Below are 27,932 nucleotides of genomic sequence, written 5' to 3' on the forward strand. Positions count from 1 at the left end.
GATGGATCCCATCCCAAGCCACGCTCTGCTTTCCAGGGGGTCTCCCACCCTCTCTCCCAATCCCCCCTCCAGGGAAAGTGCCCTTTCTCCTCCGGATTACCGGGACCGGGCAGATGGGATTGGGGATTTATGTTGCCTTGGATCCCTGCAGCCAAGCGGGAGCTGCCTCAAATTCCCCCCTCCCCCCCCGAGCACTTGTGTCCCAAAAACCCTCCTTTTCCCCCCATTTCCTCCCTCACCTCCCTCTCCCGGCGACCTTCCCAAGCGCAAACCACTGCTAAGCAACAGGTTCTGTTGTGCTTCCCCGGCCAATCCCGTTCCCATGTTCCCATTCCCGTTTCCTTGGCACCGCCGAGGAGAGGGAATCACAGAAGCCCATCCCAGTCCCTCCGAGCCGCCCCGGGGGGAGGAAAAGATTCCACCGTGGCATCCAAAGCGTTTTATTGTTCACTCTGAGGCGTCCCAGTCTCACCTGGCTTTGCTGCCAGGCCCAGGGAAAAGCTCTGAAAGCAAAATGCCCGTCAGCCAGTTGGAAAAGGAAAATCCAAGGCACTGAATAAAAAAACAAGTGGGATTTCGTACGTGGAAAAGACTTCATATAAATAGGTAAGAAAATATTTCTTTGTTTATGGAGGAGTCTCAGCCCCAGCTCTGTCCAAGAGACTGTTCTGTCCCTAACGAAAAGTCCATGGAAAGAAGTAAAAAATCCTGTCTTCAAAGGAGAGCAGGAATAAAGCAAACTTCCCAGAGTAAGAAATGAGGAATTTCAGCATGGAAACACCACGGCTGGAGCTTCCCAACATCCCAGGTAAGTGCTCAGGAAGAAAACCAAGGTGATATTCGGCATCTTGGCAGGCGTTGTGCGGATCTGGGAGGTGGGATGTCTCCAGGAGGATGCTCCTTGCCCAGGGAAGGATTTATCCAGCCCAAAAAATCAAGGAGAAAGTCTCTGAGGAGACCCTAAGCACCCCTTTGTTATGGAGGAGAGGGGACGAACCGGATGGTTTTTCCCAAGGGAGAAGGTCTCCCGTGATCCAGGGGGACAATAACAGACCCTGGATGCAGCAGGCACAGGTGTGTGGAGTGTTTTAAGGCACGTGGTTGGTTCTTTCCAGCACTTATTCCAGCATTTTGATGCCAGGCAGGATTTAAGGGCAGGAGTGAGGTGTCCTGAAGCTGCTTCTTTGGTCCCAAAGGAATCCTGAGGATCCCAGTACCCTTGTGGGCTCAGAACTGGACCCAGCCAGTGTTCCCCTGAGTCTGGTTAGGAGTCGACCTGGAGAGAGGGAAAACCAGGGAAAAAAGGGGATTTAGACGCGGAAAGGACATCCAGGCAGCAAACGGGTCCTCCAGGATCACCTCAGAATTATCCTGGAGCACAAAGTGCCTGTGGACTTGAACTCAGGGAATCTGCACCCCACAGAACCACGGAATGTCCTGAGCTGGAAGGGCCCCCAAGGATCACCCAGTCCAATCCCTGGCCCTTCCCAGGACACCCCAAAATCCCACCCTGTCCCTGGGAGCGTTGTCCAAACGCTCCTGGAGCTCTGGCAGAGTTGCTTTTGAATCCCAAAGTTGGGACTGGGTAGAGCAGTGCCCCCACCCCAGCAGGGTTTTCCAGCAAAACCAGCGGGATTTGGGGCACCCCCTCCCACCCAGAGCCCCTCCAGGCTCACCCCGAAGCTTTGGCAAAGTCTCCCCAGGCGTCGGCAGCGGGAGCAGCGGGAGCAGAGGGCTGAGGCCAGGCCAGCACCGAGTCTGTGGGCAGAGAGAACACAAACGCCAGGGCTTATTTCCTGCCCTTGTTCCCGCATTCCCCCAGCTCCGATGGATTCCATGGAGCCTGCCGGCCCTGCCGTGCCCAGACCTGTGATGGGCGTTCCCGGGAGCCGGGCGGGGCCGGGCAGGGAGGGCGGGCGCTCTCCGCAGGATTTCCCCCCGGGAGGTGGTGGGAGCAAAGTCAGGCCCCCGGGCCCTGCAGGACGTGGTCTGGTGTTCCCTGTGGCTCCTTCTTTTTTCTTCATGTTCTGAAAGAAGAGTGGGAATTTTGGGTGGGATCACATTCAAAGCCAGAGCTGGGGAGCGAATCCCACGAAGCCAGATGGGTTTATTTTGGGGATAAAATCCTGCGGTGCTGGGATATCCCACTGCTGGTGCATCCAAAGGGGTCACACCAAGGGTGGTTTTTTTGCCTCAAAATCCCATAGACCCGGTTCTGGAACCAGGAATTGTAACACAACCCCCCGCAAATCCCTGCAGGCAGCATTATCCCAATGGGCTCTGCTCCAGCATTCCTCCTGCATGAGGATTTTGGGGAGAAGCCGCTGCTTTCTTGTGCCACCCGAGGTTGGAATTAGCTGGAAAAGCCCCTCACAGCGATGTTGAGTTTGATGGTTTGTCCTTCCTTGAATCCCAGATCCAGTTTGGGTCCCTGATCTGGGTCCTGCCGGGCCAGCTCGCTCTGCTGCCTCACCCACCTGCGGGAATTAAATCCATGGAAAAGGAGACGTCACCAGGCTCCCCCAGACAAATCCTGCTCAGGATCATCCCCTGGGCCCGGCAGCAGCTCCTTAAAGGCTTCGGACGTGACCCGAGACCTCACCTGCCGGGGCACTGCAGGGACAATTCCCACGGATCCTCCAGCCATCCCTCCCCAAACCCCACCATTCCCAGCAGCTGGAGCAGCATCCCAGTCCCTCAGGGGCACCCCCTTACAGGTGGCATGTGAAGGAGGGAAATAAATCAGGGAATTTGCCCCCTTTGGGGCTCGGAAGCCCAGGTTGGGACACGGCTGATACAGAGGGCAGGGATACAGGAGTTCCCAGCTCTTCCCACCACACCTGCCCACTTCTCAGACATTCCTGGGGGACACCTGCCAAAACTGGAGCTGAGGAGCCGGGAAAGGCACAGACTCACTTGAAATGGTCCTGCAGGGCCACGTTGAAGTCGAAGGCGTCCCCTCGGTCCGCGAAGCCAACCCCGATGAAAGCCCGGCGGCCTGGGAACGGGGAGGGATAGGGGCTGGAATGCACAGCAGCAGAGGAGGAGGGATGGGATAGTCCATCCCACACATCCTCGTGCCTGCTGCCAGCTCCAGCGAGAGCTGGGACTGTGGAGCCTGAGCCATGGCACTGGAGATCACAGAATCGCAGAATCCCAGGATGCTTTGGGTTGGAAAGGACATTAAGGATCATCCCATCCCACCCCCTGCCATGGGCAGGGACACCTCCCACCAGCCCAGGATGCTCCAAGCCCCGTCCAAGCTGGCCTTGGACACTTCCAGGGATGAGGCAGCTACAGCTTCTCTGGGAATTCCATCCCAGCCCCTCCCCACCCTCACAGGGAGGAATTGCTTCCCAATATCCCATCTATCCCTACCCTCTGGCAGTGGGAAGCCATTCCCTTGTCCTGTCCCTCCATCCCTTGCCCCAAGTCCCTCTCCATCTCCCTGGAGCCCCTTTAGGCACAGGAAGACCACAATTCGGTCACTGCAAACCCTTCCCTTCTCCAGGGATTTCACCTCGTTGGTGTAAAACCCCTTGGAAGGGAACACAAAGCAGAGCTGGCACCACGGGGAGGATCCCGTGCCCTCACTCCCACACCGAGCAGGAAAATCCAAGTGTTTGTGTTCCTGGTGAAGGTCAGAGCCCTGCTGATGTGTGGGAGTGGTAGAGTTCCTCCCTCTGCCACCCTGTGCAGAGATATCCCACCCTGGAAAGCAGGAATCCTTCCCAAATAATTCCTCTACTTGCCACCCTGTGCAGGGAATATCAGCCCTTAAAAACAGGAGTCCTTCCCAAAAGGAGGAATCCTTCCCAGACAATAATTCCTTCCTTTGCCACCCTGTACAGAGAATATCCTGCCCTGGAAAGCAGGAATCCTTCCCAAAAGGAGGAATCCTTCCCAAACAATAATTTCTCCCTTTGCCACCCTGTGCAGGGAATATCAGCCCTTAAAACCAGGAATCCTTCCCAAACAATTCCTACTTTTGCCACCTTAGGCAGGGAATGTCCTGCCCTGGAAAGCAGGAATCCTTCCCAAAGTAAGGAATCCTTCCTAAACAGTAATTCCTCCCTTTGCCACCCTATATAGGGAATATCCCGCCCTGGAAAGCAGGAATCCTTCCCAAGCAGGAGCAGGGAGGGCTCTGAAGCCTTCCCAAGGTCTGTGGTGACACACCATTCTCATCCTCGATCCGGATGACGAAGTATCTGCTGGAATCCGTCACGCTCTCCACAGCAATTCCCGGGAACTGCTCCACAGGTGCCTGGGCAAAGAGCTCCCCTGGAAAAGAGAGATAGGAGCGGGATAACTCCGGGGCACGGCAGCACATTCCCGCAGGATCCGTGGATCGCCCCTCACCCGAGGTCTTGTCCTCCAGGCGGATGAAGGCAGTGCTGCCGCGGGCCGTGATCCGCAGCCGCCCGCTCCAGGCCGGCTGGTCCAGCTGCCACTCCGCGGCTCTGGAAAACAGGGAATGCGTCTGAGCCGCCTCCCCCAGAGCCCCCCGAGTGCCCCCCAAAGGCCCCTCGGAGCTGGGATGGGGAGCCGCGGTGGGAAGGAGGGGGTTTGTCCCAAGAGCTCCCGTTTCCCCCAGAGCAGCTGCTGGGTTTGGGGGGAGCAGTGAGCGCTGCCCGGGAGGTTTCAGTTCCCTTTCTGGGTTTGGGTTCGGGGGGAGCAGCGAGCGCTGCCCGGGAGGTTTCAGTTCCCTTTCCACGGGGGTTTAGAGAGAAGCAACTTCTGCTGGACTGGGCTGGGCCAGGCACAGCCTGGCTGGGCCAGGACGGACTTTAGTCTAGGACAGACGGGAGGGGGACCCCAAAACACCCGGGGGGATGGAGATAAGCCCTGTGGGGAGGGGATGGGGGACAGGGATACCCCGGGGGGGCAGAGAAACCCTCTGAAGGACAGAGATACCTCAGGGGGCAGTTCTTGCTGCCCCCGGGGAGTTGCAGACCCCAAATAACTTATGGGGTCTATATAACCCCGCTCCCCACAGCGAGGGGCGAACCCCAAACACCCTCTAAGCAGGGGACCCCCACGAACCCCACAGGGAGGGGCTGCCCCCAAACACCTTATGAGGAGGAGGGGACCCCTCACCCCACGGCAGGGGGGAACCCCGAGAGCCCACAGGGAGGGGACCCCCCACAGCCCGAGGGCAGGGGCGGCCCCCCCACGCCCGGAGGCGCTGACATCGCTCGGGGCGGGCTCGGGCCGCACCTGTAGCCGCGGTTGGAAGCCCTGGGCGGGACGCGGTACACGAGCACCGCCGGCTTCACGCACAGCACGGCCTCGTAGTCCTCCCGTTCCGCCGCCATCGCGGCCCCGTCCCGGAGCCGCTCTGTTCCCGGGCCGCTCTGTCCCGGGGCCGCTCTGTCCCGGGGCCGCTCTGTCCCGGGGCCGCTCTGTCCCGCCGCCTCGCTGCTCCCTCGCTGCCGCCTCCGCGGCCGCCCCAGCGTGGGCGGGACCTGCCGACGGGAGGCGCTTCCGCGTCCGCGGCGCCCCCTAGCGGACGGGAGGACCCGCTGCGGGGGCTGGTCCCAGTTTGCTGCTGGAACTGGGAACCAGCTCGGCCGGGGGGCAGCGGCCGCATCCCGGCCTGGACCCTTCTTCCTGGAGCTCTGCGGCTCCAAGTCACTAAATTCAGGGGTTTGTAGGATTTTATAAATAAAATAATTGTTTATATAATTATATATTTATATTCTATTCTATATATTCTATTCTATATATTCTATTCTACCGTAATATTATATATTACTATATATATACTATATATATTTTACTATATAGAATTATATATTATTATATAGAATACAGTATTTTATAATATAGTATTATGTAATATATACTGAATATAACATATATACTACATATATTTTTATATATTTATATCTAAGTTGACATAAAATATTTTAAATATTTATTTTATATCTCTATTATATATTTACTTCAATATTTATTTGTATATATACAGACACCATATATTTATGTTATGTTATAACATATATATCAATATATGTTATATATGTTGTACTATGCTATCTTGTATATTATACATATTTTATACTTTACAGATACTTTTTATTTCATATATTTACACCTATTATATATTTATTTCAATATTTATTTGTATATACAAGCCCCATATATTTGTATTATGACATTATATATTATATACATTAATATATGTTATGTTGTACATTATGTTGTTGTATTAGATATTATACATATTTTATACACTTTAGTACATATTTTTATATATTTGCAGATACTTACTTGCATATAGTTGGTTTTATATAACTTTATATGTACTTATTTATATCTATTTATACTATGTCATAAAATATTTATATATTATAAACTTAAAAGTAATTAAAAATCAGAACTCCAAGGGAAGGGGGCTCGTGGGAGCTTCCAGGGCTCCTGGAATCCTCCTGCCCTGGGCACCTCCACAGCCTCCTCCTCCTTTTCCAGAGGTTATGGAGCACAACAGCCACAGGATGGAGCAACAAGACAATTAATTAATTAATTAATTAATTAAAAATCGCCTGCTCGCATCCAGAGTTGGATCCACATCCTCCCTCCCGGGACATCTCCCACCAACCCTAAAACTGGAGCAAAATCCCCCCTCCTTTGGCTCAAACCCACCCACGTTCCTCCCAGCTTTTCCCTTCCCGACGGATTCTGAGCTCGGGCCCCGAGAGGAACAAAAGCGGGAGAACTGAAAATCCTTAAAAGTTTAAAGACATTTATTTAAAATACAATTTATAAAACGTTTTTCTCTCCGGCGCAACGTCTGTGGGGCGCAAACACGCGGGTACCGTGTCCCTCCTGCCCTCCTCGGGACGCGGGCGCTTCCCGCAGGAACGCCGAGCCCTGCCCGCGGGCGGGACGTATCCTGGGCACCGGGATGGAGCGGCCGGGAGGAGGCCGGGGCGGAGAAGGAGATCTCGGTGCTGGAAAAGGACAGTTCGGTGCCGGAAAAGGGAGATTTCGGTGCCGGGGATGGAATTTCGGTGCCGGACACGGAGATTCCGGTGCTGGAGGAGGCAGTGGCTGAACACTGCCCAGCCCCACCGGGAGCCAGGGGGGTTTGGGGTTTTTTGGCTGTTCGGTGGGGTTCGGGGGAATAGTTAAGGAAAGGCGCGGTGACTGCGGTTATTGCTGACGTCCTTCTCTCCTCCCGCTCCCTCCCGGAGCTCATCCCGACCACCAGCCAGGGGGGAAAACTGAGACCCCCCGAACCACTGGGGGCTGGGGATCCCGGGGGAATCCCGAGGGAATCCTGCCCCACCTGCAATCGGCCTTAAGGAGCTCACTGAGCTCCGGCAGATCCGTGGGATGCACAGGTAGTTTTTCTTTTCCCGTTCCTGTGGGATTTAAGCCGTATTTCCATGCAGGAAGTGCTGCCCTGCATGGACACCACATCAGGATTGGCTTGTTCACCCTTGAACCTACTGAAGGCAGCACCCAGACCCCGGGAATCTGCTGGGAATCCACCGGGAACCACACAGGGAATTCCAGGTCCCCTCCGAGAGCAGCATTTAGTGTTCATCTCAACCCTTGATATTCAGCTTCATCCAGGGGGGAACATCCCTGTTCTTGTGGAGCACCGGCTCCCTGGCCTCTTCCTGGGAGCTGGAGGAGGACAATCCCTTTCCTGAAGATGGAGGGATCATCCAGGCTCTCTCCAAGGCTGGGTTTGTTCCCAGTGTCTGGAATTCCGGGAGGCAAACGCAGCTCGTACCGTCCCTGTGGGGTTGGACCCTCTGGACATCCCGCTCTCCGTTCCAGGATATTCTCCTCCTCACCACATATCCCAAATTCTTCACTACCTGGCCCTCTGTGGCCAGGCAGCAGGAATTTTCACGGGATCACTCCACATTCCCTTCTCCCCAAGACATAAAAGAGCCCAACCAAGGGGTGTTTTAAGCTTTTCCTCAAAGCAGCAGGAAAAGGGAGCCGAGCTTGCACAGGAGCGAGGCGTGGACCAGGTCTGGCTCCGAGGTACCCCGGGGGATCCAGGAGTCCAATTCTTCGGAAGGAGAAGCAAGAGCTTGTCAACCCCGAGCCACTCAACTCATGGAAATCCATTGGAATTCCTTTGGGAACACTGAACTACCTCTGTGGATTAACACAAACAGGTCAAACCCTTCCCACGCACTCAGTCAATCCCAGACAGAGAAAACAAACAGAAAATCAAACAGAAGAACCCAAAATCCTCGGAAACAGAACTCGCTCTGGAAGTGATGAGGACAACATGCGTGGCTGGGGACACTTCCCATCTTTTTTTTTTCCTTAAATGCCAGGGTTTCGAGTACAACAAACGTTATTGCTGGCGCCAGCCCTGACCCGAGCGGCACACGCAGCTCCCGGTGCCCGAGTCCGGCACCCCCCTCCTTCTCCCGCTGGATCCTCGGGACAGCCCTCGGGATCGCCGCTCACAGTGGGTGCAGAGGGGAGGTCACAGTGCGTGGGGCTGAAGGTCACAGTGGGCAGAGCGAAGGGGTCACAGTGCAAATCATGCCGGGAATCCCCCTTGCCCAGGTCCGTGTGTCCGTGCCGGGGGCCCGGCTTTCCGGAACGGCGGAACCGCGGCACATCCGCCTTTATCTGCGCTGCTTGAAGCCCTGGGAGCCATCGGGGCCCAGCGGCTGCCGGATCACATTGTTGGGCTGTCGGGTGTCCTCCGGCTGCGAGATCCGGGTGGGCCTGCAGGGAGAGAGGGGTCAGAGCCGCAGGGAACGCAGGGTGGAATTCCGTGTGCCCTCGGCAAAGCCCCAGGCGCCTGCTGAGGGGGGAGCACACTGACACGGGAATATCGGCATGTGCTTCCCAGCAAGGGAGGATGTGGAGCTGCTGGAGCCAATCCAGAGGAGCCACCAAGGGGATCAGAGAGATGGAGCAGCTCTGAGATGGGAAAGGATGAAAGAATTGGGATTGATCAGCCTGGAGGAGAGAAGCTCCAGGAGCTTAGAGTCCCTTCCAGAGCCTAAAGGGGCTCCAGGAGAGCTGGAGAGGGACTTGGGACAAGGGCCTGAGAGACAGGACACAGGGAATGGCTTCCCACTGCCAGAGGGCAGGGATAGATGGGATACTGGAAAGGAATCCTTCCCTGGGAGGGTGGGGAGGCCCTGGCACAGGGTGTCCAGAGAAGCTGTGGCTGCCCCATCCCTGGAAGTGTCCAAGGCTGGGTTGGACAGCCCTTGGAGCAACCTGGGCTAGTGGAAGGTGTCCCTGCCTATTGCAGGGGGTGGCACTGGATGGGCTTTAAGGTCCTTTCCAACCCAACCCATTCCATGATTCTATGAGGATGACTCAGGGTGCCCTCCCTGCTCTCTACACCCCCAGCCTGCTCTTCCAAGGTGCTCAGATCATCCCACGGCTGTGCTGTGCCGGGGCACCTCCAGCCCTGGGGGCACCGCTGGGACCCTCCGGACAAGGAGGACCCGGAGGGGCTGGAGCGTGTGCAGGGAAGGGAATGGAGCTGGGAAGGGGCTGCAGCAGCAGGAGCGGCTGAGGGAGCTGGGGGGGCTCAGCCTGGAGAAAAGGAGGCTCAGGGGGGACCTTCTGGCTCTGCAACTCCCTGACAGGAGGGGGGAGCTGGGGGGGTCGGGCTCTGCTGCCAGGGAACAAGGGACAGGAGGAGAGGGAACGGCCTCCAGCTGTGCCAGGGGAGGCTCAGGCTGGACAGCAGCAGGAATTTCTCCATGGAAAGGGTGGTCAGGCACTGGAAGGGGCTGCCCAGGGAGGCAGTGGAGTCCCCACCCCTGGAACTGTTCCAAAGGCGTATGGATGTGGCACCTGGGGACATGTGGTGACCACATGTGGTGACCACAGTGCTGGGTTAATGGTCGGTCTTGATGATCGGGGACGGCTTTTCCAGCTTTAATAATTCCATGATTTATGGCCTTATCAGGCACTCCCACTTCCCTCCACTCCCACCTAGTGGAGGCTGTGCTGACAGAGCACTGCTCCCTCCCTGCTCCTCACTCCGCTCTCCAAGGAGCTCATCCCTGAGCTCCGCCAGGCAGGAATTCCCGAGGAGCGCCCGGGGTCGCTCTCACCTGTCCAGGATGGGCTTCTCCTGCTCCTCCTCGGGGCTGGCGCTGCCCAGGATGCGTTTCCTGGCCTCGGCGTACTCCGCCTCCCTCTGTGCCAGGGATTTCACTGGGAAGGCCGGGCGGCTGGCCGCGTTGGGTGTGCTGAGGACGCCGTTGGTCGTGGGCCTCTTGAGGATGCGGATCTGGGGGGGAGGCCCCGAGGGAAGGCTGTCGTCCTGGATCACGATCGGCACTTTGGGAGGAGATTTGGACTTTCTACTGTTCGAAACAAAAACATCGGGTTGGGAGTTGGGGTTTTTTTCCTGCTCCCAGTGTGAATTCCTGGTGGGCAGATGCCATTCCTGTGATTAATGGCAGCCTGGAGTAATTAAAGAGCTCATTATATTTGTAACCCTAAACTGAATCAGCAGATTAGCTGGGAAAGGGATGGAAAATCAGGCCCTGCTGCATTTGACATCATCAAACTCCCCCGAAGGGAAGGGAACAAACACTAGGTTAGCATTTGCAGTCAAAGATGTTGGTATAAGCACCTTGATTTCATTCCCTGCAAGGAGTGTCAGGGCTCCACTCACCAGGATACCCAGCCTTCACTTCAGCCCTGCCATTTCACTCCTCACAACCCCTCTCACCATCAGATTATTTTTATAGTCCCTTTTCTGCGCAGAATTCCCAGAGAATTAATCTTGTGACAATCAAAGGGGAAAAAAATCCAACAACAAGAGCTGTCAGCAGTGAGTAGAAACCCCTCTGGCAGGAGGCAATAACACCCCTCCCCACCCTCAGCCAAAGGAAGCAGGAAAAGAAAGTCTCCCTGATGCAAGACAAGGCAAGTCCACTGAGGGCCAGGAGCCGGGATTACCTGACTCACCCATTTCTTCCTGGGAGAGGCTTTTTCTTACAAGGCTTCCCCAAAGCTGTAGCTACATCCCGTCTGGAAGACCCGGCTCTGAAATAAAATCACTCTCAGGAAGCTTTTTGCTGCCCTGCTGTGGGTCCCAAGGGCCATCCAGTGGCACGGATACAGGGATTCCTAATCTCAGCTCCAACCCAGCGCTCCCTGCTCAGTCTGAAGCCGTTTTCCCGCTGTTCCCACTCCCCGGGCCTCCAGCTGTCCAACGGCACCTCGGGAAAACCGGGATTCCACCGACCCCACGGCGGCGTTACCTTTCCTTCTGTGTGATCTTCAGCTTCTTCTCCAACCGCCTGTCTATTTCCTGGAAAAGACGGAGAGAGAGATGGGAGTGTGATGGATTGAATCAAATAAAGCCCAATCTCATCCCAGAGGTGGGAGTTTGAGCCTGGCTGAGTACAGATTTAATGTCACTCTTCTGTATCTGTACTGGGGGTAGGGAGGGTGTGATTCCATCCCAGGATGACTTGGGAATAAAGAGGCAAGGAAAAGCAAAGCCAGCACGGATATTCCAAGAGAAAAGTAAAGCACCACATCCATTCTCCTGTAACCAGGAGTACACCTACAGCAGGTCGAGCATCCGGAGGATCGTGGCCTGATGCCCTCACTGCTCACTTTAAGCACTTCAGGTGGCCAAAAAAGCTCTATTTTGGGTTAAAAAATGGAATTACACAGCAAGGTATTCCCAGATCCCAGCAGGAACCTGTGCTAAACCTCCTGGGCAGAGAAGTAGCCCAGGGAGTGATTCACAGGCCTGATTCCAGCCAGGAGCTGAGCCTGGAGCCTGCAGCCATGCAGAGGACTGGCCAGCAGGGCCACATTCCTGCCCCTGAAGTCAGGAGAAGTCCCTGCCCTGCCCCACATGCAGGCAGGGAGCTGCTGGAGTGGATCCGAGCCCGGCTGAGCTGCTCCTGCCCTTGGCTGCCGAGTCACCCACGGCAGGACGCGTTCCCACCCCGGAGCACCAGGACCTGAGCAACTCTGTCCCAGGCTGGAATCAACCCAGCAAAGGTGTTGGGGTGTTGCAATCCAAGGGATTACAGAGAGACTCTTGGCTGAAGAGGAGAACAGAGCCAAGTTCCAACCCTTCTCCAGGTGACCTGCCCCAACCCCACCGGTATTTTTAGATCCCATGAAAAGAGGCTCCAAAATAGCTCTTCGTGTTTTATTTAATCACCAGGGAGGGAGGAAAAACAACCTGAGAGTGTCCTGGTTTTGCCAGCTGATAACTGGCAATACTGAAGGAAATTCCAAGCTTTTGGCAGGATGCAGCTGCCCTACTTTGAGGCCTGTTTGCTTCCCCAAAAAGCCACAGGAGCTGTCCCTGCCGGCACAGACCGTGGCGGGCACGGCCCAGCAAAGGAACTGGTCTGCACGGGAATTCCCTGCTGCTCCAGTGAGCAGGGAATGACCAGGAGTCACCAGGAGTTGCCAAACCACACTGTTTGCTCTGGGTCACACGGGCCAACAGCCCATGGGAGCCTCCACCTAGAAAGCAATGAATCATTTGGGGGAGATAAAGGGTGGGTGGGAGGTTGAATTTCCTACCAAACTCTATCCTGGGAGGCACCAAAACCAGGGAGGAGCTTCCTGAGGTGCTGGGCTGGAGCAGGGCACAGCCTCCCACAGGGGGCAAACACCCGCAGCTTCCTTCCTCTCCAGGGGACTGGGAGGAAAACCTCATCCCAGTGCCATGCAGGAGGGAGGGAAAATGTCCATCATCCACCTGCTGCCCTCACAGAGAGGAACAGGGAACCAGACATCCCGATGAGCAGGGAGGTGTTGGGGAGCAGCTGGTGGCAAACAATGGAAGTCAAACCAAGGGGAAGGGGCTGGCTCGTCCCTGAGCCAGATAAGGTGACATCCTGCTACGCAAGAGCCTTTAAAGCAGATTTGCAGACTCAAAGAGTCAATCATGGCTCCCAGGGCCTCCTGGAAGCCATGGGAGCTTCCCCAAATGTCCCTTAAGAAATATTTTGGTATGTGGAAAAGAGATAATGATGGGAAAACAGGGTGGAAGGTGGAGAAAACACACCCAAGAGCTTCCCAACTCATTTCACTTTGGGCTCAGAGTGAAATCAGCCACTCCAAAGCCAAGGGCGAGTTGGGATCATGGTGTTGAGCCCCCCAGCTGGGAGTGTGAGGCATAGAACTGGGACAGGACACAAGGAGGGCTCTGCTCTGCTCCCTCCTTCCCAGTACAGCAGAGGTGGTTTGACCAGAGCCACGTTCCCACATCCCTGGGGCTCTGCAGGGTCAGCCCCTGGAGCTGCAGAGCTTCACCTGGAGCTCAGCCCCTGGAAACATGGGAAGTAATGTCCCTGTCCCAGGGACTCCCAGTGCTGCTGGACAGCTCTGGAACCCCCACAGCGCCCGTGCTTCCTCCAGCACCAACCACAGCCTCCCCACCCAGAGCAAAACCCCAGAGCAAAGGGCTCTGATCTGCTCAGCACCACAACTCACTCCAAGGAATCCTTCAAAACCATCAGGTGCCCTTCACCGTCTGTTTCCCTCCTTCCCACTCCTGGGCAGAGCAATTCCTGCTGAATGCTTGGGGGTATCCCAATCTCCCAACGGAGCGAAGGCGCGTGGTCCTGGAGCACAAACCACCCCAACCACTCTGGGCAGCTGCTCCCTGACTGGGGAGCTCCTCACACAATCCCACAGAATCCTTTGGGTTGGCAAAGCCCTCCCAGCCCATGGATTGCCCCCTGTGCCCGATGCCCACCTTGTCCCCAGCCCAGAGCACTCAGTGCCACAGGCAGGCCTTCCTTGGGCACCTCCAGGGCTGAGGACTCCAAACCTCTTTGGGCAGCCCCTGCCAGGGCCTGACCACCCTTTCCATGGAGAAATTCCTGCTGATGTCCAACCTGAGCCTCCCCTGGCACAGCTGGAGGCCGTTCCCTCTCCTCCTGTCCCTTGTTCCCTGGCAGCAGAGCCCGACCCCCCCCCCCGGCTCCCCCCTCCTGTCAGGGAGTTGCAGAGCCAGAAGGTCCCCCCTGAGCCTCCTTTTCTCCAGGCTGAGCCCCCCCAGCTCCCTCAGCCGCTCCTGCTGCTCCAGCCCCTTTCCAGCTCCGTTCCCTTCCCTGCACACGCTCCAGCCCCTCCGGGTCCTCCTTGTCCGGAGGGTCCCAGCGGTGCCCCCAGGGCTGGAGGTGCCCCGGCCGTGCCCAGCACAGGGACGGGCCCTGCCCTGTTCCTGTGCCCCCCCGGGCTGGGACAAGGAGCAAAGTGAGGAGCAGCTAAAATATTCCCTAAGTTCCAACCTCAGCTCTTGGAACCACCGTGTTCTCTCCAAAACACGAGGCTTCCTCCACATGTAGAAATCTTGGCAGAATCCCACAAAACCCCCACTCCCACCAAACACAGATGTCCCACTCCCACCTCACCCCAAACAACTGTTAGTCCTGCACGATCCTCGGAATTCCTGGTGCTGCTCAGGGGATTCCAGCTGCCTCCAGATACCCACTGAACTTTTGGGCAGAAAAGGTCTCCCTTTGTGTTTAACCAGAAGGTCAAAGAGCAGCTCCTCACCTCACACATCTCCTGATGGGGCACAAGTTGTGTTTCCTACTAACTGCAAGGACAGACCCCCTATTCCTCAGGACATTCTCAGTGTTTACTCCAAGGATTTTTGGAATTGCAGCCTGGAGGTGTTTGAACACCACGTGCAGACACAGCCCCAGCCTGAGCAGCCTCCCAGCTCGTGACAGGGATCACTGCTCCCATGTAAAAGCAGGAGCACCTTGGCATGGCTCATTTTTAATTAAAATCAAATCCTTGCTGATGTGATGTCATTCCCTTCCCACTGCTGTGTCACGCTGGGGATAAGGAGATAAAATTAGGAGCTGACTCGGCGGGCAAGCGCCAGAAGCACTACAACAACCCAAAGGCACGAGCTCTCCACAGGCAGCTGGGTCTGGAATCCGAGGACGTCAGTCCTGGGCAGGTCACGGCGTTCAAACCCCACTGATTCATCACCTGGGGAGGCTCTGCCAGCTCCCATTCCCAGGCAAACTTATTTATAGCCCCAAACACTAAGCCTGGTTCCCACCCCCTCCCCAAAGATCCGTCAGGAATGTCAGCCCCCTATTTTTAGGGCTATTATGTCGGGATGCCACACGGGCCCCAACAAACAGTCCGAAGGAGATGCTGCTCTGACATTTCAGCCGAGGACGTCACGGAAACTGAGCCCCAGCCCCAGCCCAGCCCCCCTTCCTGCCCTCAGCCCCGGGAAAAGAGCAGAAAGGATGGATAAAACACCCCTTGGAATGCAGACACAGATCCCAGGACACAAACCTGCTGCTCAGATCCCACATTCCCATGCTCCAGCATCCTAAAGAACCACCCCACCAGTAAAGTTGGGAATTGGGTGATGTTACTGGGGAGCTGGAGACGGATGCTCCATCCCAGGAATGTGTCCTTCCTCCTATGGATCACAGTTTCACATGGGATGTAGGCACATTCCCAAGCAAAACCAGCTCTCCAGCGCTTTGCAAAGCACAGGGAGGCCAAGTCAGTCCTTGCTGTGTCCAAAGGAATATCTGGGAATAACTGCAATGTGTTGGACACATACAGAGCATTATCCTCCCCATCTCTGCCAGCGAGGACTCTCCAAAGAGACTGAATTCCAGCAGTTCCAAGCTCAGCTGGTTTTCGTTCCAAGTTCAGTGACTGACCCCAATGGAGGGTTTGAGGGAAGGAAGTGACCTGGGTTCCCAGAAATCCCTCACCCTGGAGGGGTATGTCCCTCTCTGCCTCCACAACTCCTTTGCAGAAATCCAGAGGAGATCCCTCCCAGACTCCCTGTGCTCCCCTGGGTATCTGACCACATTCCAAACACAGCTCTGGAAAACCATTAACCACGTCCTGTGCTGTGTTTGCTCCCCAGCACAACCTTCCACCCCTGCCATTGACCAACGGGCAAGATCCAACCCTGGAGCAGGGAATTCCCACAGCCACGGGCTCATCTGCTCACTAAAGCACCACTCGGGCATCTTCGGAAGGAATGAACTGCAGGGCCTGGGTATTGCTCTTTTCCTTAGGAAATACAAACAGGTTTTAGGAGCTGAGGTCACCAAAGCTGTCGATGAGACCCAAAACTTGAAATGCTTCACCAAAAACACTGTGAACCAGGAGCAGATGTGGCCAATCCTCCAATGTCCTCACCAGCCACCTACTGCTTTGCTCTGAAGATGAATTAACCTATTAATTATTGCAACATTCCAATTCCTGAGGCTCCTGGGAGTCAGACTGCTCCACAAATTAACTCTCCGAGTCATCCTGCTGTGCTTAGGCCCTGTCCCAGGAAAGCCTCAGACGTCTGGAAGCTGCTGGTGTTGATGTTTTCCATAGGCAGATCCTGCTCCTCAGCAGGAGACCGAGAAACAAGACCCAGGAGTATTTCTGGGAACGAGCCTGGCAGGCGCCACATGGAATTCCCAGCACGGCCGTGCCATGGGTGGGAGCACTTGGGAGGGTGGCAGCAGCTTCTCCTGGGGCAACATCCACACCAACACTCACTTCCCACTAGTCAGGGACCCGCCAATTATTCCCAACATCCAAAATTTACCTTTCTTCCCCAAAAAACTGCCTCTGCCAAGCAGCACCGAGCAGCAGGAATAGAAACTTCCATTTCCCAGTTTCAGGATTGTTTGGACCCATTAGAGCACCCAAAGCAAACGCTCAGGGAAAGTTCTCCCAAGGTCATTTTGGGGGGTGAAGTCTAAACCCATCCTGGATCAATCCCAGGGGGATTCTGCCCCTCTGTCCCCTCTGGACCCCCCTGCAGAGCTGCTCCAGCCCTGGGGAACAGCACAGGGAGGACGTGGAGCTGCTGGAGAGAGTCCAGAGAAGGCACCAAGAGGATCAGAGGGATGGAGCAGCTCTGCTGGGAGGAAAGGATGAGAGAGCTGGGATTGTCCAGCCTGGGGAAGAGAAGCTTCAGGGAGACCATGGAGCCCCCTCCAGTGCCTAAAGGGGCTCCAGGAGAGCTGGAGAGGGACTTGGGACAAGGGAATGGCTTCCCACTGCCAGAGGGCAGGGATAGATGGGATACTGGGAAGGAATTCTTCCCTGAGAGGGTGAGGAGGCCCTGGCACAGGTTGCCCAGAGAAGCTGTAGCTGCCCCATTCCTGGAAGTGTCCAAGGCCAGGTTGGACAGGGCTTGGAACAACCTGGGCTAGTGGAAGGTGTCCCTGCCCATGGCAGGGGGTGGCACTGGATGGGCTTTAAGGTCCCTTCCAACCCAAACCAGTCTGGAATTCTGTGATCCTCAGAGCCCTTACACCAAACCCCAGTGGTTTTCCTCATGGACACAACCCCTGCACACCAAACCCTGCTGGTTTGCCCTCTGAGCACCCCAGCGGTTCACAGCCCAGAGGTCACAGTGTCACACTTCAGAATATTTCCCTCTGAGTTTGCTGTACTTCGATCCCATTTGGCAACTCCAGGTGACAGCAGCCAAATCCTTCGGATCCTGTGCCCTGGTGCCAGCCCTGCCCCTCAGACTCCTTGAGATGACAGAAATGGGGGGTTTTGCCAACCCCAGGGAACCTGTCCTGCCCCAGGAGCGGGTGACAATCCCAGGCCCCCCAGCAGAAGGGTAGAGCTCACTCCCAGGCCTTTGGCTGCTCCCACCCTTCCCAAGAGGACCATCAGGAGGGGATGGGGCAGGTTTTCCCTTCCTAGTGGGATCAGGGAGGCACAGCACAGCCCTGCCAAGCCGCCCACCTGCAAACTGCAGGGGCAATGACACACAAAGGGATCAATGGCATGACTTTTTAAACCTATTTTAGGTTGTCAGCCTAATGTTTGACCTCCAGAGAACCACGGAATGCCCTGAGCTGGAAGGGACCCCTGAGGATCATCCAGCCCAACTGCTGGCCCTGCACAGACACCCCCAATCCCAATCCCTGGGCACAGAGAGGTTGGAGCTGCCCCTTGGGAGGAACCGGAAACATTCTGACTTGAAATCAGCTATTAATGAAGACTCTGACACACTCCAGTTCCAGCTGGCAAAGGAATAACCAACAAACCCACCTGGAAAGCACCAATTCAGTGCTGAGGATTTCCCAAGACCATGGATACAGGGCTTGCACCCCAGTTTGGGAGCCCAGCTTCCCACCTGGCATTTAATTATTGGTTTAAGCAGGTAAACAGGCCTGAGTGTCTCCAACTGACCTCTGCCTTGTGTTTTCCAGCTGCCCCAGAGCCAGCTGGGCCACACAACAGGAAACCCAGGAATTAAGTGCCACTAGTGCTGACTGACCCCGGCTGGGCTTTGAAGCCTTTCCATCCCCACTCCCAGCCGGAACAGCTCACTCCTTACTCACACCCTGCCTTTGCATCTGCCACTCCTGGACGAGACAAACCTCCCCAGCTCAGAGACATTCCAAGGATCTAATTAATGCCCTGTGCCCGCGGGATTCCTGGGACAGGCGACACTGCTGGGGCAGAGGGCACCTGCACTGGCACGGGGGCACTGGGGGTGACACGCTCCCAAGGAGCTGCTCCGTTTTTGGGGCAGTTCTGACGGCACAGGACTAACACACAAACAGGAGCCACTGGAGGATTTATGTCACAGCCCCTCGGTCACCAAAGCAAAGCTGTGCCGGGGTTTTTGGGGGGTTTTCTTCCACTCACTGGGATTTCAGTGCTGCCTGACGGGAAGAGCCGTGAGAGATAAACCAGGAGGGTGTTAATGAGGAGGCCGTTAAGGAGGAGGCCGAGGAGCTGCCCCTTGCTGACAACCCTCTTCTCCAAGGCCTCGAGTAGAAGTTCTCAGCACAACACCAAACACCACAGACAAAAAAGCCAGCACTGAAAGTCTGATGTGTTTTCTTTCCCAAGAAACACCCTCTGGGTGCAATATTAAAGAATGACATGCTGAGACACAGGAATGTAATCCAGAATCCCCCCATGGATCTCCCACTGCATCTCCACTCTTCCCTCGTGTGCTGAAGGGTCTAAAAAATTAAATAACTCTGAAGTATTAGAATGCCAGCATGGTTTGGGTTGGAAGGGACCTTAAAGCTCATCCCATTCCACCCCCTGCCATGGGCAGGGACACCTTCCACTGTCCCAGCTTGCTCCAACCTGGTCTTGGACACTTCCAGGGATGGGGCAGCCACAGCTTCTCTGGGCACCCTGTGCCAGGGCCTCACCACCCTCACAGGGAGGAATTCCTTCCCAGTATCCCATCTATCCCTGCTCTCTGGCAGTGGGAAGCCATTCCCCCTGTCCTGGCACTCTCAGGAGAACAGGATGGGTTTAAAGCTGCTCCCTGGTGTCTCCTGGTTTGTGTCAGACTGCCCAGGAGCACCAACCACGACTGCCCTGCCTTGTTCCTTTCTGTGGGGACCGTGCTGCCTCAGACCCACAGCAAACCCACAGAAAAAAAGGGAAGAAAGTCATGGAATATTCTGAGCTGGAAGGGACCCCCAGGGATCATGGATTCAACCCCTGGCCCTGCCCAGACACCCCAACAATCCCACCCTGTCCCTCAGAGCGTTGTCCAAACCCTCCTGGAGCTCTGGCAGCCTTGGGGCTGTGACACTGCCCTGGGGAGCCTGGGCAGTGCCAACCACCCTCTGGGTGAAGAACCTTTTCCTGAGATCCAACCTGACCCTGCCCTGGCACAGCTCCAGCCATTCCTTGGGTCCTGTCGTGTCCCCAGAGCAGAGGGGGCTGTCCCTGCACTGCCCTCGGGAGGAGCTGCAGGTGCCACAGCAGAGCCTCTTCCTGCCCTTGTCCCTCCTTCCCCCCCCCTGCAGCAGCACAGGGCAGGGACTGTCCCACACAGGGCAGGGACTGTCCCACACAGGGCAGGGACTGTCCCACACAGGGCAGGGACTGTCCCACACAGGGCAGGGACTGTCCCACACAGGGCAGGGACTGTCCCACACAGGGCAGGGACTGTCCCACACAGGGCAGGGACTGTCCCACACTGCCCCTGCACCACCCGAGGCAGGACAGACCCCGCACAGGCAGGCTGGGCACTCCCCACTCCAGCCCTCCCAGCTTCCCACAGCTCCCACCAGCAGCTGAGGGGCTCCTCCTGCCAGGCAGGGGGTGAAACCCCCCTTCGTGCCCCCAAGCCATGCCAGAGGGCAGCCCTCTGCCAGCTCTGCACACACAGCTCCCTTCCCACACGGCTCCAACTGCTCCACAGGCATCCAGAGCCCAACAACTGCAACTGCAGCTGCTCCTCAGGGAAGGGAGCTGGGAAGGGGCTGGAGCAGCAGGAGCAGCTGAGGGAGCTGGGGGGGCTCAGCCTGGAGAAAAGGAGGCTCAGGGGGGACCTTCTGGCTCTGCAACCCCCTGACAGGAGGGGGGAGCCGGGGGGGTCGGGCTCTGCTGCCAGGGAACAAGGGACAGGAGGAGAGGGAACGGCCTCCAGCTGTGCCAGGGGAGGCTCAGGTTGGACATCAGCAGGAATTTCTCCATGGAAAGGGTGGTCAGGCCCTGGCAGGGGCTGCCCAAAGAGGTTTGGAGTCCTCAGCCCTGGAGGTGCCCAAGGAAGGCCTGGCTGTGGCACTGAGTGCTCTGGGCTGGGGACAAGGTGGGCATCGGGCACAGGGGGTACTCCATGGGCTGGGAGGGCTTTGCCAACCCAAAGGATTCTGAGATTCCTCAAGGAATCTCCCTGCTCAGCAGTACTGAGTAGAACCACAAACTCCCAGCAGTTTGGACCAGAAAAGAGTGTGAGAAAGGACAAGTGACTGGGCTTTTTCCTTCTAAGGGCTCTAAAATTCCACCTGAGAAGCACCAGCAGGAAGGACAAGGACGTCCCAGGGCCAGGATTGGAGCAGCAGGACCATTTTAAACCATTACTCAAGGCCAGAGTCATCACCAGCTCCCACAAACAGCCATGTCCCTTCATGGAGCGGTTTGGGAGCTCTGGGATTAACTCCGACGCTGGGCAGGAGGCTCCCAGTGACTGCAGCCCCCTGGCATGGGCAGGAGCGGCAGCTCCCGGTGCCAGCTGGGCCCTGGCACCTCTCAAGGCATTGAGTTACAGCTCTATTTTGTCCCCTGGCTCCGGCCGGCTGTAACCCAACCCCTGCCCAGGATCCCGTTCTCTCTCCTCCCCAACTCACTGCCGGGGGTCCTGGTGCCCCCTGGTCCCCCGCGACCCAGAGCACCTCACGAGCCCGGGGTTTGCCCGGCAGGGAGGTTTCCTCTCCCCGCAGAGCCCCCGCCCACGCTGCCGCTCACACAGTGATTCTGGGTGCGAGCAGCGCCCACCGAAACTCGCGGGGCCTCCCGCTCTGACCCACGTGCTGCCGAACGCCGGCTCCGGAGCCGCCGCTCAGAGCGCGGCACAACTTCGGCCGCGCCGGGAGCCCCCACGTTGTGCCCCAAAGCAGCAGCGCGCTCAGGACAAGAGGGAAAAGGGCCCTGGAGGTGACCCCGCAGTCCCCAGGTGCCCTGGGAGAGTCCCCGCGCTGCCGGGGAGGCCCGTTCTGGCGCTGCAGAAGGAACGCGCCGCCCCCGCCCTCCCCGCTCGCAACACGCGGAGCTCCGTGCGGGGCCGGGCTGCGACCCCCGTGACCCGCCAGCGCGGGGGGAGGGGGTCGGGACAGCGAGGAGCAGCCGGGGGCGGGCGGGCGGGCAGGGAGCCGCCCCCGGCGCTGAAGGGGCCGCGAGGAGCGGAGCGGGGGTAGCCCGGGGCCCCCCACGCCGAGCGAGGCCGCGGCCCCTTTAAGAGGCCTAGCATGGCCCCGGGCCCGCCGCGCCCCGCCGCCTCCTCCGGCGGCCCCGCGCCGCCCGCCCGCGTCCCCCCACCGTGCCGGGCACTGCCGGGCGGCCCCCGCGGCCGCGCTCACCCCGCTGTCGGCCGCCTCCTCCCAGCTCTCCGCGACCTCCTCATCTTCCATTTTAATTCCCGTCCGCCGCCGGGCCCGCGCCCCGCGCATGCGCGCGCCGCCCCCGCCCCCTGCGCCCGGCAGCGCACGCGCACCGCGCCCAAAGGGCGGGAACGGGCGGTTGGAATGGGGGCTGCGCGACGGCGCCTCCTGGCGGGTGGGAGGACCGAGCGCAGGGCGGGGCGTCCACCTTTAATTTTGGGAGCTTTGCTTTAATTTTGGGGTGTTTTCCCTTCAATTCTGGTGTATTCTGTGTCTATTTGGGATTTTTCCATCTTGATTTTGGGGTGTTTTTTATTTTAAAGTGCTTTCCTTAATTTTAAGGTGCTTTTTCTAACTTTGGTGTGTTTTCCCTTAATTTTGGCGTATTTTCCCCTGATTTTGTGGTGTTTTGCCTTAATTTTAGGGTGTTGTCCCTTAATTTTGAGGTGCTTTTTCTTACTTTTGCTGTGTTTTCCCTTAGCTTGGGCATATTTTCCCTTAATTTTGAGATGTTTTCCCTTAATTTTGGGATGTTTTCCCTTTTGACATCTTTTCGCATAATTTTGGGGTCTCTGCCTTAATTTTGTGACGTTTTCCCTTATTTTGAGGTGCTCTCCATTACTCTTGAGGTGTTCGTCCCTTAATTTCTGGGTGTTTCCCTTAATTTTAGTGTGTTTTCTCCCAATTTTTAAGTGTTTTCTCTTGATTTTCATGTCCTTTCCCTTAATTTTGAGGTCTTTTCCCTTAGTTTTGGAGTATTTCCCTTGTTTTAGTGTGTTTTCTCTTGATTTCGAGGTCTTTCACCTTAACTTTGAGGTGCTTTCCTTTAATTTTGAAGTGTTTTCCCTCAATTTTGATGTGTTCTCTCATAAATTGGGGGTGTTTTCCCATAATTTTGGGTTCCTGGTCAAATCAGCTCCTAAATTTAGGAAATTCTGACCACCAATCCAACCTCTCATCCCTCCCATGTTCATCCATCCCCAATTTGTGTCTCTCCATCCAAGCCCTCAGCTGCTCTAATGGAGCACAAGGACCAGCCCAAACCTTTAAAAACATCAAACTTCCCCCAAAAAAACTCTAATTTATTCAATCTATCTCATTTACCCCCAAGATATTCCCCACGCTGATGTATTATTTAAGCTCTGAGCGACGCGGAGGTCTCTGGGGTGGGATCTGCATTTCATTTTCCTCACTCTAAACCCACCTGCCCCTTCAAGAATCCTAAAAATCCTCATTTCCACACAGGAAATCACAAAACCTGCCCTTAAATCCCGAATTTCCCCCCGGAGCAGGCACATTTGCCGGCAGATGGCGACTGGATTCCTTAAAAGCACCAATAAACCTCCAGCTCAAACAAACCCTGATGCAAAGCCCGGGGCGTGCGGCGCTCGTGCGGCGCTCGGGGAGGTTTAAATCCTCGGATTTCAGCTCTTTGGGCGGCTCAGAAGGGTGGGAAACACCGTCCCCCCGCCCTGGGATCGGGAGGAAAAGGCGCAGCAGCCTTGGGCTGTTCCTGCCCATCCTCTAGGATTTTTCCAGAGGGAAACAGGCACCGAGTTTTCCAGTAGCCGGGCATTGTTGGCTCCATCCCATGCAGCGTTCCAGCGGCGTTTTCCCGGGCGTTCCCCTCCATCCTGCTGCAAGAAGTTCCATTCCCAGCCCCGCCTGACCGCGGGCATCCTTTGGGATCCTCTGGGAATGTGGTACTCACCTGGTGAGGGGTGAATCCCACGTCTCCTGCCGGGTTATCCCAGCCCTCCACGGGGCATTTGGGACACATTCCATGTGCTATCCCCGGCAATCCCAGCTCTCCGCGAGGCTCCCGGCTCATCCCCTCGGGCAGGGAAGGCGCCTGGGATGCCGGGCGGGCTCCTCCCTGTGGGATGCAGCTCTGTGGGAGCAAAGAGAGGGCGGCGGTGACTCCCTGTGCCCCTTCCCTAAGGAATAACGTCCGCACGCCACTGGCCAGCGGGACTGGCGCCAAAACACAGCGGATGTTCCCACAGGGAACGGGCTCCTCTCCCTCCTTTCCTCACCTCCATGGCCAACGGAGCACCAGTGACCTCCAGGCTCGGGAATGGGTCACATCCCGCCCGCCCGCCGAGCCCTCAGGAGGCTCCAGGACTGGGGGAAACACGCAGGGCTGGGCAGGGAGGCTCCCCGTGCCCGCGCTGTGCCTCCCGGGGCTGTGGATGAGGGTGGGACCCGGGAAGGGAGCGGGACAGGGAGCGGGACCCGCCCTGACCCTTCCGCCTCAGCGCCGACCTCCCCAACATGGCGGCACCGCCCCCCCGCCGCTCCCAAGATGGCGACGGGACCCGTCAAACATGGCGGCCGCGCCCCGTGCGAAGCGTTGACCTTCCCATCATGGCGACTCGACCGGTCCCGTCCCTCCCATGTCACGTGATTCCGGGGCGGTGCCACGCCTGCGCAGTGCGCGGCCGGCGCGGCCGGGGCGGCGGCGGGAGGGCGGGGAGCGAAGATGGCGGCGCCGGTCGGGGCCGTCACCGGGGAGACGCGGCCGTCCCGCCGCCCGCAGCCCTGAGGGCCTGGCCCGGCCCGGCCCCGCCGGCAGGTGAGAGCGGTCCCGTCGCGCGGCTTCCCACGGGCGCGGCCCTTCCCGGGCGGCGGGACGAACCCATGGGGCGGGACGGGCCTGGCCCGGAGGGACCCACATCTGAGAGAGGAGGGTGCGGTGAGACCTTCCCCCCCCTCCCCTCAGGGGTTTTTGGGGGGTCCCTGCGCAGGGAAGAGCCCTCGGGGGGTGTAGCCGCATCCCCTAAGGGAGAAGCTCCTTCCCTGCCCCGGGGGGGCGGCGCCGGGTTTCCTCAGGGCCCCAGGAAAAGCCGTGTTTCCCCCCCCAAAACCCCATGTTTCCCCCCAAAACCCCATGTTTCCCCCCTAAAAACCCATGTTTTCCCCCAAAAAAGCCATATTTCTCCCCCAAAACCACCATTCCCCCTAAAAAGCCGTTATTCCTTCTGAAAGCCGTGTTTCCCTCCCAAAACCCCACACTTCCCCCTCAAAAGCCATGTTTCCCCCAGAAAAAGCCGTGTTTCCCTCTAAGAGCCGTTTCCCCTCACAAAGCTGTTTACCCTTCCCAAAAAGCCATTTGTCCAAGAAAAAAGGCTGTTCCCCCCCAAAAATCCATGTTTCCCTCCCTAAAAGCCACATTTGTCCCCAGAAAAGCCATTTTTCCCCAAAAAAATCCATGTTTCCCCTCTAGCAGCTGTTTCCCTCCCAAAAACCATGTTTCCCTCCCTAAAAGCCATATCTCCCTCCCAAAAAAGACATTTTCCACCAAAAATTCCTTGTTTACCCCAGAAGCCATTCCCCACAAAGCCTTATTTCTGCCCAAAAGTTGCGTTTTCCCCCAAAAATCCGTATTTCTCCCCCCAAAAAGCCGTATTTCCCCCCCTAAAATCCGTTTCCCGCCAAAAGCCATGTCCACCCCCTAAAATCCATACTTCTCCCAAAAAATCCATGGTTTCCCCCATAAAAGTCATGTTTGCCCTCAAAAGTCTGTATTTCCCCCCAAAAATCCATGTTTCCCTCAGAGAAGGCCACATTTCCCACCAAAATCCCTGTTTCCCCAAAAAGCCGCATTTCCCCCCAGTGTCCCGTTATTCCCACGTAATTCCACATGAATGCACATCCCCACTCTCATCCCTGCGCTCCTATGTGTATAAATCCCTGGATTTTGGCCCTGGGATTGCGGTGTTGGAGCAGCCGGTGGGATTTGGGGTGTTGCTCCCCAGTGTTTTCCCTGCCAGTCTCTTTTGGGAATGGCTTTATTTGGGGTGGTTTTCCTGTCTCTGCAGGGGCTCAGGGATTATCTCCTGCCCAGACCTCTCCCCGGCGTGTTTGGCTTTTCCAATGGGGTTTTCCAATCGGGAAGGGCATTTCTTAGGAGGGGCAGGAGCAGAGCTTTGGTGTCTTGCTGTTAATGACCCGAATTCCAAGGAATGCTTGGAGGAGGAACAGAAGGGGGGTGGAAGTCCTTGCTGGGGAGAGTGTTCCATGTGTGGAATAACTCCAGGATCACCGGGAATGTCCTTGGCATTCAAAAGGCTGGAGCTCCCCTGGGAGCCCGGCAGCTGGAGTCAGCAGCTGGAATTCTTCCCCTTGGCTGAAGGGACAGGAATTCCAGGGAATTCCGGTGGAGGTGCTGCTGACCTAAATCTGGGCCTGGGGTGGGATGAGGCCTTTTCCCACCTTTTTCCCAGGCGGCCTCGGGAAGCTCCCAGTCGGGAATGGTGCTGGAGTGTCCTGACAAAGTGCAGCCACTTCTGGAGACAAGTCCCAGAGTGGGACGGGAATCCAGGAGCTGACTCCCTGTTATCTCCTCATTCCACAGCCCTCAGTGTTCCCACCACCCTTAATTTTGAGCTGTTTTCCCTTAAAGTTGGTGATTTTCCCCTTAATTTTGGCGTTTCCCCCTAATTTTGAAGTGCTTTACCTTAATTTTGGTGTGTTTTCCTCTAATTTTGGCATTTGCCCTTAAATTTGGTGAGTTTTCCTTTAATTTTGGGATGTTTTCCCTTGATTTTGGGATGTTTGCCCTTGATTTTGGGATGTTTGCCCTTGATTTTGGGATGTTTGCCCTTGATTTCGGGATGTTTGCCCTTGATTTCGGGATGTTTGCCCTTGATTTCGGGATGTTTGCCCTTGATTTCGGGATGTTTGCCCTTGATTTCGGGATGTTTGCCCTTGATTTCGGGATGTTTGCCCTTAATTTTGGTGAGTTTTCACTTAATTTTGGTGTTTCCCTTCTCTCCTTCCTTTTCCTCGATCCCAAATCCCAGTGATGTTCCCTCAGGTTGTGTCTCCCTGGGGTTGGTCTTTCCTTGGTGTCACAACTGAGAGAGGAGAAAGCAGGATCCTGGGCAGAATTCCAGCTGTTCCATAGAATCCCAGGCTGGTTTGGATTGGAAGGAGCTTAAAGCTCATCCCATTCCACCCCCTGCTGAGGGCAGGGACACTTTCCCTATCCCAGGTTGCTCCAAGCCCCATCCAACCTGGCCTTGGACTCTTTTTTCCAAGGCAGGATGGTCCTGTCTGGCACGTGGAGCTGTTCCTACATGGATTCAATCCCGTTCTCCAGGGGTTTGTGTCTCCCTTGTGTCCCATGGTGGTTTTGGCACAGCAGGGATGTTTGTGTGTGTTTTTCCTGACGTGTTCCCGGGAGTTTTCCCTGGCAGGTGACTCCACCCGGGCAGTGTCTCTTGTCCATGGTGGCAGGTGAAGCTCTTGGCTTTGAGAAGGCTCTGGAATATTTGCTCCCGTGGATTTTACAGGCAGCATGTGGGATTTGGAATTTTAATCTGAGTTCCCTCCAGCCTTTAGTCCCTGGGATTCTGGTTTTCCCAGCATTTGGCTGTTGGAGAAGCCCCAGGAGGAACCTCACCTGTGGGACACGTGTTCCTGCCCTGCCTGGGCTTGGAATGAAGGTGGGGATGGTTTATTCCAGCTGTGTTCTGACTTGGGAATTTCAGCCATTGTCGACTGCGCCTTCCGGAGGGGTGTTTGCTCCCAAGGCTTCCCAGCATGTGTGGATTATCCCAACCTTGACTCAGGAGTGTAAGGTATCCGATGCTCCCGTTTACCAGGCTGCAGCTTTGGGATGGGAGCCCGGGAATGGTGTGTTTGTGCATTCCCAGCTGATCCGTAAAGTTCTGCTTCCAGGGCTTCCCAGAGGCGTTGGGGCACAGCCTGCTCCCATCCCAGCCACTTCCACAGGATGTGAGCAGGGGCTGCTGGAAAAGGCTTCCCACTCCCTGTGTAAACAGAGCTGCGCCTCCCAGGGAAGTTGTTTTTCCCTGTGCATTCAGGCAGGGAGGGCTTTGTTGCAAAACATCCATTCAGGCTTTGCCCCGATGGCGTTTCCTTTGGAAATGCAGCATCGCTTCAGGATGGCTGGGAGGGCTTGGGAAAGGTGGTAGAGCCAGAGCCGGGCTCGGATTTGGCCCAAATCCTGATAAAAGCCGTGGAAAGAGGACTCTGGGATGTGCTCCATGGGTGTCTCTCCAGGTAAGAGCTCCTTTTGGAGCATGTTTTCCAACTGCTGCTGTTTCCTGGGGATGTCAGTGGCGGTATCAAGGCTCGGGC

At 56.5% G+C, this 27,932-nt stretch overlaps 3 protein-coding genes across 4 annotated transcripts in view; 1 reads left to right on the forward strand and 2 right to left on the reverse strand.

The window, feature by feature from the left end:
* Positions 1–423: 423 nt before the first annotated feature.
* NECAP2 (NECAP endocytosis associated 2) lies at positions 424–5,442 on the reverse strand. Of its 2 annotated transcripts, none has more exons than XM_032709107.1 (8): positions 5,221–5,442; positions 4,363–4,463; positions 4,180–4,284; positions 2,917–2,998; positions 2,375–2,477; positions 1,868–2,027; positions 1,677–1,758; positions 424–1,276 (listed from the first exon to the last, which is right to left on the reverse strand). In XM_032709107.1, the coding sequence occupies exons 1-8, from the start codon at positions 5,316–5,318 to the stop codon at positions 1,228–1,230; spliced, it is 780 nt and encodes a 259-aa protein (XP_032564998.1). In that variant the 5' UTR covers positions 5,319–5,442; the 3' UTR covers positions 424–1,227. The 2 variants fall into 2 exon arrangements, with proteins under 2 accessions (XP_032564998.1, XP_032564999.1); XM_032709108.1 differs by lacking the exon at positions 5,221–5,442 and adding an exon at positions 5,101–5,208.
* A 1,286-nt stretch (positions 5,443–6,728) lies between these two features.
* On the reverse strand, positions 6,729–27,323 carry SZRD1 (SUZ RNA binding domain containing 1). The gene is made up of 7 exons (XM_032709305.1): positions 27,232–27,323; positions 24,090–24,480; positions 21,804–21,992; positions 11,229–11,278; positions 10,933–11,010; positions 10,068–10,322; positions 6,729–8,712 (listed from the first exon to the last, which is right to left on the reverse strand). Exons 1-7 carry the CDS (start codon positions 27,321–27,323, stop codon positions 8,610–8,612), a joined length of 1,158 nt encoding a protein of 385 aa, XP_032565196.1. The 3' UTR covers positions 6,729–8,609.
* FBXO42 (F-box protein 42) overlaps positions 24,327–27,932 on the forward strand; it is a 46,404-nt gene continuing 42,798 nt past the window's right edge. Inside the window, exon 1 of the mRNA XM_032709161.1 lies at positions 24,327–24,399. The gene's annotated coding sequence lies outside the window, so the exon portion shown is untranslated. The remainder of the gene's footprint in view (positions 24,400–27,932) is intronic.

Source organism: Chiroxiphia lanceolata, chromosome 22, assembly GCF_009829145.1.
Source record: "Chiroxiphia lanceolata isolate bChiLan1 chromosome 22, bChiLan1.pri, whole genome shotgun sequence".
NCBI lineage: Eukaryota > Metazoa > Chordata > Aves > Passeriformes > Pipridae > Chiroxiphia > Chiroxiphia lanceolata.